Genomic DNA, 17,392 nt, shown 5'->3' on the forward strand with positions numbered 1-17,392 from the left:
CTATTGTGCGTGTGTGTGTGTGTGTGTGTGTGTGTGTGTGTCTGCGTGTGGTGTGAGTCCATACACTCATTTTCTTCTAAACTGTTGTCTAAAAGGTGTTTCAGGCTTATTCGCGAAGGACTTTCTGAAGTCTAGAACTGCTTAAGTGCCTGTGATTGCTACGGGAGATTGTTCTTCAGGTAGCAACGCAGAGACAGAGTCACTAGCAGTAGCAGCACCAGCAGTAGCAGCTCCAGCATCACCAGCAGCAGCACGAACAGCATCAGCAGAAGAACCAGATCCTGAGCCAGCATGATCTGGTATTCCACTGAAATCTCTTTTTGTTATGTCCTCTATGAGTTGGAAGTAACTTGGCAAGATCTTTGAGACACGAGCCAGCCTCTCCAGATCCTCAGGCTTTACCTCCCTGCCTTCTGCTTTAGCTGCAGCGGTCATCATCTTCTCCGTGATGGGCAGAAAGGACAAGATGATTTCCTCGACGGCTTTCAAGTCAGCAGGCTTCGAGGAAGGATCACGTACTCTTGTTATCATCTGAAATATGTTTGTGATGTCTGGAAGAAAGTCGATGGCAGAGCTGACGATGTTCTGGAAGGGCCCCAGCTGCTCCGTGCTTGGCTGAGGTTCCACCACCTCCAAAATCCCGTAGGTCTGTGGAACCGCTCTTACTGCGCACGAACACAGAAACGCACAGAACAACGCCTGTAAAGACAAAAGTCACAGTTTAGTACCTAGAAGAATTCACAACTAAAAACCTGGAAATATAAACTAACCGATGTTTCTTCTATCCTTGAGCCATTATCGAGCAGTAACTTAACAATAGTTCAGAACGAACCAATACGTCGTCCAGTTTCCAGTTTTAATTAGGCATCCCCGGAAGGGTACCTTGAGGTAACAAAAAAAGGCACAATACCGTGACTGGAACGATGCACAAGTAATCCGCACATAGAAGAGAAGAGCTTACGACGACGTTTCGGTCCGACTTGGACTGTCGTAAGCTCCTCTCTTCTATGTGCGGATTATATGTGAACCTTGAGGTGGTTGCCTGTGCTGATTTTTACCTTAAATGTCTCATCCGTTCGGAAACAAATTCTCATTGTTAGTGTACTGCTACTAGAGCTTGCCTCTTGGAGGATTTCAATCATTAATGACTGATGCATTCAACAAATAGAATGCAATCTTATAGGCTTTGTCAATCCAAATTTACCAGTTTTTCAAAGTTTATATATAAACTTGAAATCGTGGATTCCAAATTACTTCGAACTTTCCTTCAAGAGGTTTCGTATAACGAAAGGTTCGCATTGGTGTAAGTTTTAATTTGGTTTAAGTTTTAATTTTGCACTTTTATTAAACAAGTTTCAAAAACCGCAAAAGACCTACTATGAATGACGTCAAATTCTAAACGCCAGAGTATCATAATTAGAAAAATGTTTGCTCTGAATTCATACTATGTAGGTACCAATTTTTCAAATTTATTTAACAAATTGTGATAATTTAATTATCGGATTTCATTGGAAATAACTTGCGAAAACCATATCTGAACAGCGTTGGAATGTATGCTCATGGAAGGTATGCAGATTCCAGTTCGTTGAAAAGAAAAAAAAATCCTTTTAAGATTTTTTAGATATTAAAGAAGAAAATAAGTAAAAAAAAAAGTTTGAAAACTGAGTCGTCGTTGGCTCACTCACTTTGAACTTAAATGAGTATTTCAAGTCGCCTGTTGATTGGTTAGTGACGTGACGATCAAGATTTTTATATGAAAACCATTGTTTTGTTTTGTTTTTCTTATTCGCCGGTACTCTCCCGGCCCGGGTCTTTTCCAAGTAGTGGTGACCCGGCCTTGGCTCCCTATCTGGGGAGTATCTCGAGACCTAAGTCTCCCATGGGAGGAGGTACAAGTACCCCCTCATCTTTGGGACCAATTGTCCCCAGGCCTAGCCACAGTCCCCGCCCTCACGGGGCTCGTAGGGAGAAGCTAGGCCTCTGGTCTGCCGTTGTGTTGGCCCTCATTGCAGGGTACGAAGCCACTTCGAAGTCACGGTCCATGAGAACATTTATAGCTGAAGTAGTGATGACCTTGTCGACTTCGTCATCGTTAAAGCAGACGGCGATGAGTCTTTAGTACTGAGGAGGTTGCGCAGTTTCACTGTTAGAGTGGTCGTCAGGAGTGCTGCCAGAGTCTTTCTCGTCGTGCCCAAAATGGTACCACGAAGTGAGTGAATGTGCACACGCAGCGCCATGACAATGTTGCTAACAACCTGGGAGAGAGCGGACTTGGTGAGGAGTGTAGTGACATGTACTTAATCGCCCTGCGAATTAATGATATTGTGACCAATTATACGTGGGAGAAACTTCAAGAGACCTCCACCCATTCATTTCTGAACACCAGTATGCCAGCACTTGAATACAACATAAATACAAACTCTGCTATTGCTCAGCCATGCTTCGATTTATATAAGAATCTTACCTCCTGACTTTGTAAATGGTCCAAGTTGGATCGAAACGTCGTCGTAAGCTCCTCTCTTCTATGTGCGGGTTATTTGTATACTTACCTCCTATACCATGAGCTGCCACTTTTCTTAACAGTTGTTTATGAGGTACTCTAGGAAAGCCTTACTGAAATGCAAATAAGCAATTTCATATTCTTTATCGTTGTTCACGGCTTTAAACTGTTTTATTAACGAATGGGAGATTTGTCTGCAAAAACTTAAATTTGTGGTCACAGTGGTGTGTATGCTAACCTTCCTATGGTGTATAAATATACCTAGTTAAATGAATATTATGGCAGCCAGCTGGCCCAGTGGCTAACGAGTCGGTCTACAGTTTTATGACTCTGATCGCGGGTTCAATCCCCTCCCGTGGTATGGTTTGTTTGCACTCGTGTCATTACGATTTCGTGAGTTAAGAGAATGTAGGATAAGAGATTTCAATCTTTGTTGTATGGAAGATTCCTTATGCAATGGATTAATTTTGTCATTCTTCGATGAGTGTTTTCTAACGAATTTATATTCATTCTGTACAATGGGGACTAGAGCTGAGCTGCATAATCTAAGGAGGCCTTACTAATGATGTGTAGAATTATAGTATAACCCCTGGACTCCTGTTTCATATACTTCTTGATGCAAATCCCAATAATCTGCTTGCCTGATTATGTATGTTTAGGTATTGCGGTCTTGGTTTCGGGTTGCTGTTTACAATAACTCCCAAGTCCTTTTCGCATTCTCTATGGCCAAGTTCTACATTATTTAAGTTATATATATTCCCAGGACAAGGCATTTATCTGCACTGAACTGCATCTGCCACTTTTCTGACCAAGACATGAATCTGTCTAAATCCTCCTTTAGTTCAGTAACATTTTCCTTTGAATCAATTATCCTGCCTGTTTTCGTGTCATTAGAGAATTTGCAGATATCACTAGTTACTCCCTCGTCAAGGTCATTAATATATGTTTTGAACAACAATAGGCATAAAACTGATCCCTGTGGGAGGCCACTTGTCACAGATAATTACTGTAAAAACGATACTTGATGTAATTCTCATTAATCAGTAAATTGTTGTTTCGAATTAAAGACGAAAAATATATTATGAAGCCCTTCCATATGACGTTGTTCCAGTTAATAACTCTCTATCTTGAACGATACACCTAAAATAATGTCGTCTGTTTAAAATTTAAATATACGTGGATATGAAGACAAATAGCTCGCAGAACCGACAAGTTGATAAATATAAATGAGCCCCTTGCTTAACTACCCAGCTACTGATGCTTGAATAGCCCGTACTGGCATGAGTGAAGCAAGGCTTTGCTAAATGGCACCAGTAGGTCTGGGAAAGGGTGGAGGTGGGTGTGAAGGCAAAAGTCAGGTGGCGTGGTGGGTGATCACTTTTTGTACATTGTCCAATGTAAAAACTCAATTTCTGTGAGCACAGAACGGAGCTATGTGCTTACTTACCCCAGGTAAGCGGCATGAGGGGAAGATTTATTGTAATTCAGACATAACCCAAAATTAGCATTTCTACCATTAATGACACCCTTCGCTAATCGTCGTTTCACTTCACTCACGTGTTTTCCGAGGATGACCGCAAACCAGGGAAAGAGTGGAGGTGGCAATTACATATCATAGGAAGAGACGTTACGTGTTAGTGTGAGTATTAGCATGTGTTCGTAGAGTCACGATGCACGACAGATAAGCGTGTAACCTATTACATAATAACGTGATGTGCTCGACAAAGCGTCTTTCGCAGCTCTTTCTACTTGTCCACGATTCTCTCCCCCTCGTTCTCCCCATCTCCCACCCACTTTCCTCCCTACCTCCGGTCAGCCTAGGAAAACACACAAGATAAGTGAAGACTTGCGAGGGGCACCGTGATTTTTTGCTCACGTTTGAGACACCTTAAACTCAGTCCTCAAGTCACTGATTTCGCAGGGTTTGAGTCATAGCTCCTGGCCCCTGTGGGTAAGGTGATCACCCGCCAGGCCACTGTCACATACACACACTGGTCCTTGCTCACCCCCATCACTCTCCATGCTGGTGCAGCTTAGCAGTGCCTTGTTTCCACAGAGATAAATGGTATAAGATAAATACACGATGGAGAAAATAAACACAAATGCCGTTTATTTCCTACGTTTAGCCCACATAGTGCGTTTTATCAAGTAACGAACTTAAAGCCCATGGCGTGGACGTAACCTAGTCAGTAAAGAATCGCATTTTACTGCATCTGTGTTTATTTTACCAGTGTCTTGCTCCACTGTAGTTATTAATGGTTCAGGTCGTGGAGTGTAAACAAGGTCCCGAAAGTCAACGTTGGAAGGCGTGGTAAATGTCTGGTACACAGCAGAGTAGAATCTCAGCCTCATAACTGGTTCATACAACTCTGCCACAAATCTGGTCACAATAAGTACAGACATAAGTTCTCAAAGCTTCCCCACAGCAAATACCCTTACAAATTATATTAGTAGTAGTAATAATAGCAGTAGTAGTAGTAGTAGTAGTAGTAGTAGTGGTGGTAGTAGTAGTAGTAGCAGTAGTAATAGTTGTAGTTGTGGCAGTTACAATTATTGAAAATGAAAAGGTGGCAGTATTAACAGAAATATTAGCATTAATAGAAGCATTATTATCAATAATAACAGGAATAATAGTAATAGTAGTAGTAGGAAGAGGAGTGTTAGTAGTACTAGTAGCAACAATTCACGTAATTGGTAATAGAAGTAGTAACGAAATTTAAACAGTTACAACTACAACAATTATAATGGCGGTAGTGCCTTAGTATAAGGAATAATTGTAGCAGCAGCAGTGTTACTTCTACAGCAGCTGGAGTAATGTTGATAGTAATATTAGAAACAACTATTTCAAATGTAGAAACAGTAATAGGCGTAATATTAGCAGGAATACTAGTAAGATAGTTAACAATATCAACTGCAAAAGTAATAGTAGCAGCAGTAGTAGTTAGTAATATGTGAGGGTAAGCTGTAATATTAGATACATTAATAATACTAGCAGAAGTTATATTTGCATAAGTCGCTGCAATCGTATCAATATTAGTGGCGGTTGTAATAGCATCATTAATGGTAGTATCACTCGCAGTGGTCGCAGAAGTAGCACTGGATCTCACAATAGTTGTTTCACTACATTCAGTCACAATCTTCATGATAAACACATCACTCAAGGAGCTCAGGTAAGAAACTGTTCATTACTCATCTCTCTCTACATGCTGACCCCAGCCACTTCACTCTTAAATCTGCGATAATGAAAATACGCACCAGCTTACTCTTAACTTAACGTTTAGCAAATTACGTCAAACCATAATGAACAAAGTCACGTTCTCATTTTCTGCTACATTCAAGGTAATGTAGGGAATATGGACTTACTTGGAGGGCCATGACTGCTGCGTATGATCTAGCTAGACAGAGTGTGGTGGTGCTGGCCAGTTACCAGCTTATATAGATTATTCCAGGGACAAATTCGTAGGATTATATAAATCCTGAAATATCTTCACGCTTTTGACCACAAAGTTGCAGTTAGCAGATACTTAAAAGGCTACGTGTGCCCAAGTTCAGTATGTATCACAGAAGAATATAAAACTATGTAAACAGGGAAGTCATTACAGGGTACAGAAATTAAGTGAGAGTGGACGAGTTTATAATAACCTTGAATTCAAGACAGTGCTGTTACCCCCTGAAGTCCTGTTGTAGCGTACGACAACGGTAACTGTACCATAATACACATGGAAACGCTTATTGTATGACACTGTCTAATCGACATGTGCCTAGGACAAAATGGTAACTAACTGTCTTATTAAGGCTGCCGATTTGCTGAATTACTTTTATTTACACAATGAAGCCATAAGTACATTAGGATAAGATAGATAAAAGGACACATGTGCAACTAATGTGGAAACCCTTCCCTCTCCAGGTGCTTTGTCAAGCCGTTATGTAACTAATGCTTGGCAAAGCCCCTGAGCAGCGAAACGTTGCAAAAATAAAAATGTCGCATTAGTTGCACATGTGTCCTTTTATTTAACATATTGTCGGTAATTCTACCAACATTTCTAAATTAGGATAAGTTTACTACGATAATATTAGTCATGAGAATTTTTATTAATTCTATATTGCTTATTACTTCTGTCTTTTCGTCATAATTTAAATTTTTATGGGAACAAAGCATTATGAAGCAGCTGATAAATCTAAGGACATCTAAATCTGTGGCATATAGGCAGCCAGGAAGCTTACAGCACTTTGCCGTATCTCGCATCTGCTTGACAGTAGGGGTTGCAAGATTCTGTACGAGGCACAAGTACGCTCACACCTTGAGTATGCTCCACTTTCTTGGTTTGCCTGCCCCCCCCCCCTTTCATCTGCGACTGCTTGACAGAGTGGAGAACAGAGCAAGACGTCTCATCTCTCGCCTGGACCCATCCTGGATAGATCTGTCATTTCAGCAGAGCCTTCAACATAGGAGGGATGTGGGTGGCCTTACTGTTATGTACAAGGCCAATATTGTCAAAGTACCACACTTGGATCCACTTCGAGGACAGCGTGAAACAAGCTTTTATCCCACAAGACGGGCAGAAATCAGCAACTTCACTCTGGCTGTACCCTTCTCCAGAACATCACTCCATCTGAGATCATATATACCCAGGATGACTCGAGTATGGAACACATTCGTACAGCAACGAGATAAAGTCAGTTGATCAGATGAAAAAGCTGGCCCACAGATGGCTCCAACTTCATCCTGTTCCCTACTTGTATGTCTCATAACAATAAAAATGCTTTCAAATGAGCTGATGTAGGTAACAGCTCTTAGCTTGTCAATAAAGTTAGGAATCCTTAACCTGTAAATAGCTTGTCAATAAAGCTAGGGATCCTTAACCTGTAAATAGCTTGTCAATAAAGTTAGGAATCCTTAACCTGTAAATAGCTTGTCAATAAAGCTAGGGATCCTTAACCTGTAAATAGCTTGTCAATAAAGTTAGGAATCCTTAACCTGTAAATAGCTTGTCAATAAAGCTAGGGATGTGGAAAAAGACACTTATGTACAGTTCAGGATATTATTAAAGGAAACGTTTCGCCACGAGTGACTTCTTCAGTCCTAATACAGAGAAAACTAAGAAAACGCAAATATATAGTAGCATAAGTGTCTTTTTCCACATCTTGTCGGTATCACCATACCATTTCCTCAAAGCTAGGGATCCTTAACCTTGTCAAACCCAGTGTAAAAAAAAAAAAAAAAAAAAAATATGACTGAGACCAGCGTCAGCAAGCACTTGTCGTGTTTCCTGACAAATCTTACCGAACCTTGATACTGCAGACATATTGCTGTTAGTTTAACAACAAGTCTTCGAAGGGTACCGAGAAACAATTTTCAAATGTGAGGGGCAAAAAATATAGCTTATGTAGGGAATAAGGTATTACACGGTAATAATTATGTTTAGTACCTGTATTGAACCAGGTTTTACATAGTAAACTAACGGTTGAAAAGAATTTTTATTTTAACATTTTTACATTAACATTAATGAAAAAATATATCTTTAAACATATAAGAAAAATTTTTAGAAAGGACTTAATTTTAAATGAGTTCTTGCTAATTGACCAGTTTTACATATTCGGCACGACATATATATATATATATATATATATATATATATATATATATATATATATATATATATATATATATATATATATATATATATATATATATAATTTTATTATCAAATACATTTGGAATTAAAACTGGATGCATTATATCACAAAACCTATACATCAAACACTTTACAAAGCTTCTCAGAGGCGGGTCACAAGCCCAAGATTCTGCAAGCATTTCCTCTCCAGATCGCTGCACAGGTTTTCTAGAAAATAAATTTTGTTGTTTTGGGAATTTTTAGTTTCCCTGAAGAATTTGTTATGTAAGTCTTTCAGAATCTCAGATTACCACTGAAGTAGTATCAAAGAGGTCTTGTTCTTTATTTTTAATAATAATAATAATAATAATAATAATAATAATAATAATAATAATAATAACAATAATAATAAGAATAATAACACATTATTTCTACAAGTACATGTACAAGGTATACAGACCATAGCTGACATCAGTGACATACTACTATACAGAAAGCCCTTTGTTATGTACAGCATTTTGGGCAAATTAGGTCAATTTTGTCCCAGAGTGTGACCTGGTCACAGACCGGGCCGCGGGGGCGTTGACCCCCGGAACTCTCTCTAGGTAAACTCCAGGTAAACACCGGTCGACTAACACCCAGGTACCTATTTTCCTGATAGGTAACATGGACAGCAGGTGTTTTAATGAAACACATCTTAATGTTTCCATCCGCACCGGGAATCGAACCTTGGACCTTAGTGTGTGAGCTGATTGCGTTAGCAGCCACACTGCACACTACACTCCTTTGTAAATTACTTTGGCGAGTTTCGGTGTGGTCAGTCATTATGTTGAGGCTAAACGGGCTGTCAGGACGTTCTTGCTATTTTGTGTATACCAGAATAAAGTCTACAAAATAATGATCAGTGTTTGTGTGTGTGTGTGTTAAATTGTGTTTGAAGCTCAGTGAAACAGCTAATGAAACTCATGAACTGCTTGAGCAAGCATTTAACGATGATACGAGGGTATGACACACTGTTTTGAACGGTTTTCTCTACTAAAAGCAGGACGAACGTCAGTTTAGAATGATAAATGCTCTTGTTGTCCTTCAACGTAAAAAAAATAGAGGCCAACATTTAGAATGTGAGGAAGGCTATTCAGGAAGATCGTCGTCATATTATGGACATTGCATGTGCTGTGGGAACTTCTTATTCATTATGTCAAACCATTTTGACATAAAATTTTAACGTGAAGCGAGTGGGCACGAAATTTGTGCCCCGTTTGCTGACTGATGACCAGAAAAATAATTGCTTTCTGGCTAAAAAAATACGGGTCGTCCCAACATCCATACTCACATGATCTAGCCCCCTGTGACTTCTTTCTTTTTCCAAAAGTGAAAAAGGCCATGCAAGTGGCGGTATTTTAACGATGCGGAGAAGATTCTAGGAGAATCATAGGCGGTAAGGGACATGGATAAGAAAAATTAGCTTCAGAAATGTTTTGAGATGTGGCAGAGGCTCTGGAATCAGTGTATAACCTCCCACGAAGAGCTCGTCCAGGGAGACAACTTCAACTAGATGATTAGGAAAGCAATTTTTTTTCATTTTTGCAGCAGCCCAGGAACTTTTTGATAGCACTTCATATAGCATGGTCCTAATCCCAACTATTTGTTGAAATTTTTGGTCTCCCAGAAACCCCCTTCACCTTTGAAGCATCGTGGGTAAGTTTCAACCATTGTAGATGCACAGGTGTAGACCCATGTAATTTTCTTATCGTCTTTCCAGAGGACTATAGTGACTCCATCTGGGCACTTCTGGCTGCCATTGGGCCTGAGTATCTAAGGATCCCTTTCTTCCATTCTGTGGTGAGGCTTCAATGACCGTTCGTCTTCCAATGACCCATCTGCTGACAAATCAAGTTCCAAAAATCTGAATACAATAATGTTCTTATACTTCCACCCTTTGATACGATATCCAACCTTTTATTTGCCAAAACTTTTTTGTTACCATCATCACTTTCATCCCATCTACCATCATTTATTCTCGCATCGTCCTACTCTCAAGCATCAAATTGCTTTACAACCCCATCTATTAATTTCTTCAACAACAACCGTAACATCAACTATCCCTGTCTGAGGCTGACATTTACTGAGAAATATCCTCCCCTCCCTACGTACTGTAACGTGAGCCTCATTATCCACACACTCATTACCGCTTTTAGTAACCTTCTACCTATCCTTTACATTTCCACCATCTGCTACATTGTTCCACTATCTGCCCTATAACATGTATTTTTTAATCCAAATATGAGACAGCCAGTTCCTTACCTCTATTTACATCTAGTTCACTTACTTAAATGCCAACACTTGATCTACACATCTTCTAACCTTCCGATTTTGTGTGTGTGTGTATGTGTTTGTGTCTATAGATATCAATGAACAGCATACTGGGAGGTGAATCGAACTGTGGTCCTTGTATACCCTGTAATCACTCAGCTAAGGAGCTTATGTTAGAATGATTTTAATGCCAACATAACAATAACTTGGTTGTATCATCGGCACATCTGTGACTCTACTGAATCACCCCACAGCCCCAAATGTTTTTCTGGAGCATCTGTTTCCATTTCCCTCCGGTCCAGTAAGTCCATAGAACCAAGATTTATAATGATGTACGAGAGTCAGTGAATAAACCGAATACTGGATGGTGACTTGACCCTTGGTATTTGTACATAACAGGGCCCGACGCTATAACCAATTAGCAACGGAGCCCATGTTATGATGATTTCCCAACCATCACAACTGTAACCTTGTTTGGGTTTAATTATATTATTGAACCTGTTACAGGGGTCACCTACATGTTATGGCCTTGTTGTTGTTCTTGTGTAAATAGGATTAAGATTACCCATCTTTCTTAATGTTATGTTCTGTCATAAGCGATATTTTCTAGTGTATTTGTGTAACCTCTTTGTGTCTGTTAATATTGTGTTTGTTATTTTGCTATTGTACGTCCTGAGGGATTGTGATTCATAATGTATTTATATTAAATGTATATCAACCCTTGTTTAAGGGGTTTTATGTTAAGCTATGTATTGTATTTTAAATAAGATATAAAAAAAAAGAACTGTAACCTTGTTGCATCAACTTTTGGAGCTCTGGAATGAGACAGTAAAGTCACATTTATTGCAGTTGACGCAATCAAGTCACAGTTGTACTAGCTGTAAAATCTTGCTAATGTAAGCTCCGTGGCTGAGTTCTAACAGCGTTGGGTCTCTTATATGTTATATACAACGTTCGAGTCTCCACCCAGTGCTGTTTATTTAACTGACAATCGCTCATTACAACTTACGAGGTTGTGAAATGAGATAGTAGGAGGTCACAGTTTATATGACTAAGCCACAGTTGTGCTGGTTATAGAATCATTTCATTATAGGGCCCTGAATCTGCACTCTCTAGAAAGACGTAGAATTAGGGGGGATATGATTGAGGTGTATAAATGGAAGACAGGAATAAATAAAGGGGATGTAAATAGTGTGCTGAAAATATCTAGCCTAGACAGGACTCGCAGCAATGGTTTTAAGTTGGAAAAATTCAGATTCAGAAAGGATATAGGAAAGTACTGGTTTGGTAATAGAGTTGTGGATGAGTGAAACAAACTCCCGAGTACAGTTATAGAGGCCAGAACGTTGTGTAGCTTTAAAAATGGGTTGGATAAATACATGAGTGGATGTGGGTGGGTGTGAGTTGGACCTGATAGCTTGTGCTACCAGGTCGGTTGCCGTGTTCCTCCCTTAAGTCAATGTGACCTAACCTGACTAGGTTGGGTGCATTGGCTTAAGCCGGTAGGAGACTTGGACCTGCCTCGCATGGGCCAGTAGGCCTTCTGCAGTGTTCCTTCGTTCTTATGTTCTTATGTTCTTATAAGCTCAGCAGCTGAGTGCTTACATTGTTTGGTCTGACGTACATAAGTCTCAGTCAAGTATTGTTTACACAAATTGGAATTTATTTATTCTTTTGAATCACTAGGTTTTAACCACGCCCCAAAGAACTCAATGAAAATTCGAATATAATTATTGTAAAATTTTATTTATTTTATGAAGGGAATCTATAAGGCTCTTTTCCCGAGCCTCTAGGCTCTCAACAATTTAGCCATACACACAAAAAATATTTCAAAATATCGGCATTCATAATAAAATATTTAGATAACAAATGAACAACTGGGTTGGGTCACAACAGAAATACTGTTTTGTCTAACGTCTACTGGCGTGAAGACACATTTAGTAGATCAAGCCTTTATAAACTGCTACACTCTTCGTTCTAAGGAGCATTTCACAATCAAGAATTGAAAGAGAGAGTATGCCAGTGAAGGCCTGTTCTGCTATATATCTTTACCTTGACATACAACTGCAGAAAAACCACGGTACGGGTGGGGATTTAACTCATGACTAGTGAGCCGTAAAACTTCAGACCGGCGCTTTAGCCACTGGAGTTCGATTCCCCCCGAACCATGGTTCGTTTTCAATCATGTCATTAAGATTTCGTGAGTCAACTGCAGACACCATGATGTGCGTCCAGCAGGCGAAATTTTACACTCATATTATAGAACACACGTCAATGACACTTCTTTTACATACAAATTTTCATCTTAATCAGTCAATGTGATCCTGTATTTTAACTGATTCAGTAAGAAGCGGGTTCTCACTAACAGCAAATTATTATCTTCAACTGTTTGATTCTCACATCACATCTCTAAACGACAAAAACATCGGTTTCATGCCTTTCCACGCCAATGTAATTCCGAGAATATGCATGTACATTTTGTATTAGACAATACACGAGGTAGTTAACAAGGAAAGAGGTTCCGTCTTCATTACATATGTACAGAGTTTGAGAACTGTGCAAGTTGCAACAGAAGGATGTGTGCAAGTTGCAACAGAAGGATGTGTGCAAGTTGCAACAGAAGGATGTGAGCAAGTTGCAACAGAAGGATGTGTGCAAGTTGCAACAGAAGGATGTGTGCAAGTTGCAACAGAAGGATGTGAGCAAGTTGCAACCGAAGGATGTGAGCAAGTTGCAACATAAGGATGTGTGCAAGTTGCAACAGAAGGATGTGTGCAAGTTGCAACAGAAGGATGTGTGCAAGTTGCAACAGAAGGATGTGTGCAAGTTGCAACAGAAGGATGTGAGCTAAACCTGACTTCACATCTAAAAATGTTCCATTTTTATTGCTTGTTGATGTTCATATTGATTTCGGAAAAATTATTTGGATAATTTTTGTTTGGCATAGTTTTCTTAAGTGTTTTACATATTTATTACAATACGTATGTATCACTGATTTTAAATTCCAAATAAACAGTAACTTAAATTTCGAACATTTTTAGTCCCATAATATTAAAGCGAAAAACACACGATCCTAGCAAAATTCTTATCAAAACACAATGAGTTTAAGGTAAAAAAAATAATCGATTTAGCTTAAATTATTTATCAATGTGTAGGTGCTCGTTTGTACCCACACTCAAACACTCTCGCTTATATTAGTGTCTGGAGTGGTAACTGTACTTCCGGAGGCAGAAACACGGTTTAAGGAAGCTGGTTGTACATGAAAGGTATATAACACCAACATTATGAAAAATTAGACGCCGGTGCAACATCTGGGTGTTTTTATATATAGACAATTCTCCATCCAGTGACTTTATCAAAACAATACAAGGACCTAATGTGATGAATGTGGAACTATTCAAAAGATGAGGTAATCAGTCCCTCAGCCGTGGAGTTGGTGCTCCACACTGACTCCAAGGCTGAGGGACTAATTGCCTTATCTTCTGTATATAGCTCTACATTCTTCAAATTATGTTCTTATATTGTATTGATAAAGCCACTGGATGGAGAAACGTCTACAAATAAAGATACCCAGATGTTGCAAATGTGTCTATATCTAAATCAGTAAAGCTGGTGTTTCTTGGGTGCCAGTTTTGAGAGCAGCAGCTGCTCACCTGTGTGCAGATGAAGAAGCAGTAGATATGCCAGAATCTTTAGCAGCGAGGTCTGATATTCCTGCCAAATCTTTCGTCGTTATATCCTCGATGAGTCGAAAGTAATCTGGCAAGACCTTTGAGACTCGAGCAAGCCTCTCCAGTTCCTCGGGCTTGACCTCCCTGCCATCGGCTTTAGCTGCCGCCCGCATTATCTTCTCAGTTATGGGCAGGAAAGATAAGATAATATCCTGGATAACTTTAAAGTCTGCAGGATCCGATGAAGGGTCACGAGATCTTGTTATCTTTTCAAATACGTCAGCGATATCTGGGAGAATCTCGATAACAGCATCCACGACGTTCGCGTAGGGTCCTGTTTCTGTGTTGGGCAGTGGCTCTTGGACCTCCAATATTCCGTAAGTCTGAGGAACCGCTCTCACTGCGCACGCGCACAGAAACACGCAGGAAACCAAGGCCTGTGTGATTATTGATGATTTAAGTAAATGTTACCTTGTCACTAAAGTTTTATAAATTGTATTTTTAAAAAATAAAAATATTTCAGACACGTCTTTCTTTTACAGAGATATGTCTGATTTGTATTCTAATACGATTATAATTAGTAGTAGAAGTAATAGTATCAGTAGCAGTAATAGTAGTAGAACTAGTGGCAATGGTTCAAGTAGTAGTAGTAGTAGTAGTAATAGTAGCCGTAGTAGTTGTAACAGAGACAATAAATGAGCCTGGATGCAGTACACATTACCAAGTTTACATATAAAAGAGAGGTACACATGTCTCAGTGTTTACATACATTGAAAGTTAACCTTCAAACATCTTTTAAGAATAAAAGTATTCTTGAATGGTGTTGTAGACATTACTCGCAGACTTTATTAAAGACTCTTGTGTAGTTGATAGGCAATAAACCAAATAAAAAAAAAGGGTGTTAACGAAAAACTGAAGAATAGAAGAGTTTTCAGGAGTTCTTTGAACGTTCAGAGAATTTACATTTAAGTTAAATAATAACTGTTATTCTAGACATTATTGCTAAATTGAGAATAAAGAAAAAAGTAGAGTATCAGAGAGGTAAATGAGAAGAAGCCAGGGTTATGTGCACAAGACGAGTCTTCTAGACTGTCTTTAGATTATTTAGATGTAGTACTTTGTATGTGTATTATTTAGAAAAAAATATGTAATATGCCTGATCATCATTTAGTAGTAGCTAGGGTAAGAGAAAGTTATAATCCAAGTATCAACTGCTAAACTTGTAGTGAAGGAGAATGAATTAATGGAGAAGAATGTTTTGTTAGAGATATAAGGAATTGTTGGATGAAAGGCTAATTAAATATGAGGAGGAGGAGGAGGAGGAGGAAGAGGAGGAGGAGGAGGAAGAGGAGGAGGAAGAGGAGGAGGAAGAGGAGTGTAGATGAATGGTTCAGAGAACCAACAAGTTGATAAATTAGACACATGTGCAACACTTGGGTATCTTTATTGAGGAAACGTTTCGCCACACAGTGGCTTCATCAGTCCATACAAAGGAGAATGGTGAAGAACAGGAGGAGTTCGAGGTAATCAATCCCTCAGTCTTGAGTCGATGTGGTCATCAGTCCATCAATCTTTTCAAGATTGATGGACTGATGAGGAGGTCAATGAGTTGTTGGGTGAATTTAGGAAAATGATGCTAGAGATCACCAAGAGATTTTGATTTCAGGAGTGAAAGTGAAGGAGAGAAATAAGGGAGATATAAATAAAATACATAAAAAATTACGCATTAATAATTACAGAACCAAAAAAAAAAAAAAATTAAAAGCTGTAAGGAAAAGTGAAATAAAGTGAGTTATTATCAGTGCATTTTGTTGAGAATAAGAGAAAGTTATGGAGATAAATAATGAGAGAAAATTTAAGCATTAAATGAACTTTCATAAAGAGGGAAAGTGATGAGGTGCTAAAAGATGAGGAAACAATTATGAGGAAATATAAGCAGAGAGAGAGGGGGGGGGGAGAGGGAGAGAGTTTACTAATGATATGAGAATGTGTGTGTGTGTGTGTGTGTGTGTGTGTATGTACTCACCTATTTGTGGTTGCAGGGGTCGAGTCTTAGCTCCTGGCCCCGCCTCTTCACCGGTTGCTACTGGGCCCTCTCTCTCCCCGCTCCATGAGCTTTATCAAACCTCGTCTTAAAACTGTGTATGGTTCCTGCCTCCACTACGTCATTTTCTAGGCTATTCCACTGCCTTACAACTCTATGACTGAAGAAATACTTCCTACTATCTCTCTGACTCATTTGTGTCTTCAACTTCCAATTGTGGCCTCTTGTTTCTGTGTCCCCTCCCTGGAACATCCTGTCTTTGTCCACCTTGTCTATTCCACGCAGTATTTTATATGTCGTTATCATGTCTCCCCTGACCCTCCTGTCCTCCAGTGTCGTCAGGCCGATTTCCCTTAATCTTTCTTCATAGGACATTCCCCTTAGCTCTGGAACTAACCTTGTCGCAAACCTTTGTACTTTCTCTAGTTTCTTGACGTGCTTTATCAAGTGCGGGTTCCAAACAGGTGCTGCATACTCCAGTATGGGCCTGACATACACGGTGTACAGTGTCTTGAATGATTCCTTACTAAGGTATCGGAATGCTGTTCTCAGGTTTGCCAGGCGCCCATATGCTGCAGCAGTTATCTGATTGATGTGTGCTTCCGGAGACATGCTCGGTGTTATACTCACCCCAATATCTTTCTCCTTGAGTGAGGTTTGCAGTCTTTGGCCACCTAGCCTATACTCTGTCTGTGGTCTTCTGTGCCCTTCCCCTATCTTCATGACTTTGCATTTGGCAGGATTAAATTCGAGAAGCCATTTGCTGGACCAGGTGTCCAGTCTGTCCAGGTCTCTGAAGTCCTGCCTGGTCCTCATCAGATTTAATTCTCCTCATTAACTTCACATCATCTGCAAACAGGGACACTTCTGAGTCTAACCCTTGTGTGTGTGCGTGTGTGTTTGTGTGTGTGTGTGTGTGTATGCGTGTGCGTGTGTGTGCTCACCTAATTGTGGCTCCAGAGGTCGATTCATAGCTCCCGGCCCCGATTCTTCACAGGTTGCTACTAGGTCACTCGCCCCCTGCTCCTTGAGCATTATCATACCTCTTCTTAAAGCTATGCATGGATCCAGCCTCCACAACCTCCATTTGCAGACTATTCCACTTCCTGACAACTCTGTGACTAAAGTAATACTTCCTAACATCCCCGTGACTCATCTGAGTGTTCAACTTCCGACTGTGACCCCTTGTTGCTGTGTCCCATCTCTGGAACATCCTGTCTCTGTTCACCTTGTCGATTCCTCAGTGTTT

General features: G+C 39.8%; 2 protein-coding genes across 3 annotated transcripts in view; both read right to left on the reverse strand.

Moving 5' to 3' along the window:
- Positions 1 to 12: 12 nt before the first annotated feature.
- Positions 13 to 5,959, reverse strand: LOC128684488 (uncharacterized). Its single transcript, XM_053770691.2, has 2 exons — positions 5,864 to 5,959; positions 13 to 699 (listed from the first exon to the last, which is right to left on the reverse strand). The coding sequence occupies exons 1-2, from the start codon at positions 5,873 to 5,875 to the stop codon at positions 142 to 144; spliced, it is 570 nt and encodes a 189-aa protein (XP_053626666.1). The 5' UTR covers positions 5,876 to 5,959; the 3' UTR covers positions 13 to 141.
- A 7,595-nt stretch (positions 5,960 to 13,554) lies between these two features.
- LOC128696753 (uncharacterized) overlaps positions 13,555 to 17,392 on the reverse strand; it is a 17,398-nt gene continuing 13,560 nt past the window's right edge. For both annotated transcript variants that reach the window (XM_070099906.1, XM_070099907.1), the window contains exon 3: positions 13,555 to 14,536. In XM_070099906.1, the coding sequence (XP_069956007.1) occupies positions 14,078 to 14,536 (459 nt within the window). In that variant the 3' untranslated portion in view covers positions 13,555 to 14,077. The remainder of the gene's footprint in view (positions 14,537 to 17,392) is intronic.

Source organism: Cherax quadricarinatus, chromosome 70 (genome assembly GCF_038502225.1).
Source record: "Cherax quadricarinatus isolate ZL_2023a chromosome 70, ASM3850222v1, whole genome shotgun sequence".
Lineage (NCBI taxonomy): Eukaryota > Metazoa > Arthropoda > Malacostraca > Decapoda > Parastacidae > Cherax > Cherax quadricarinatus.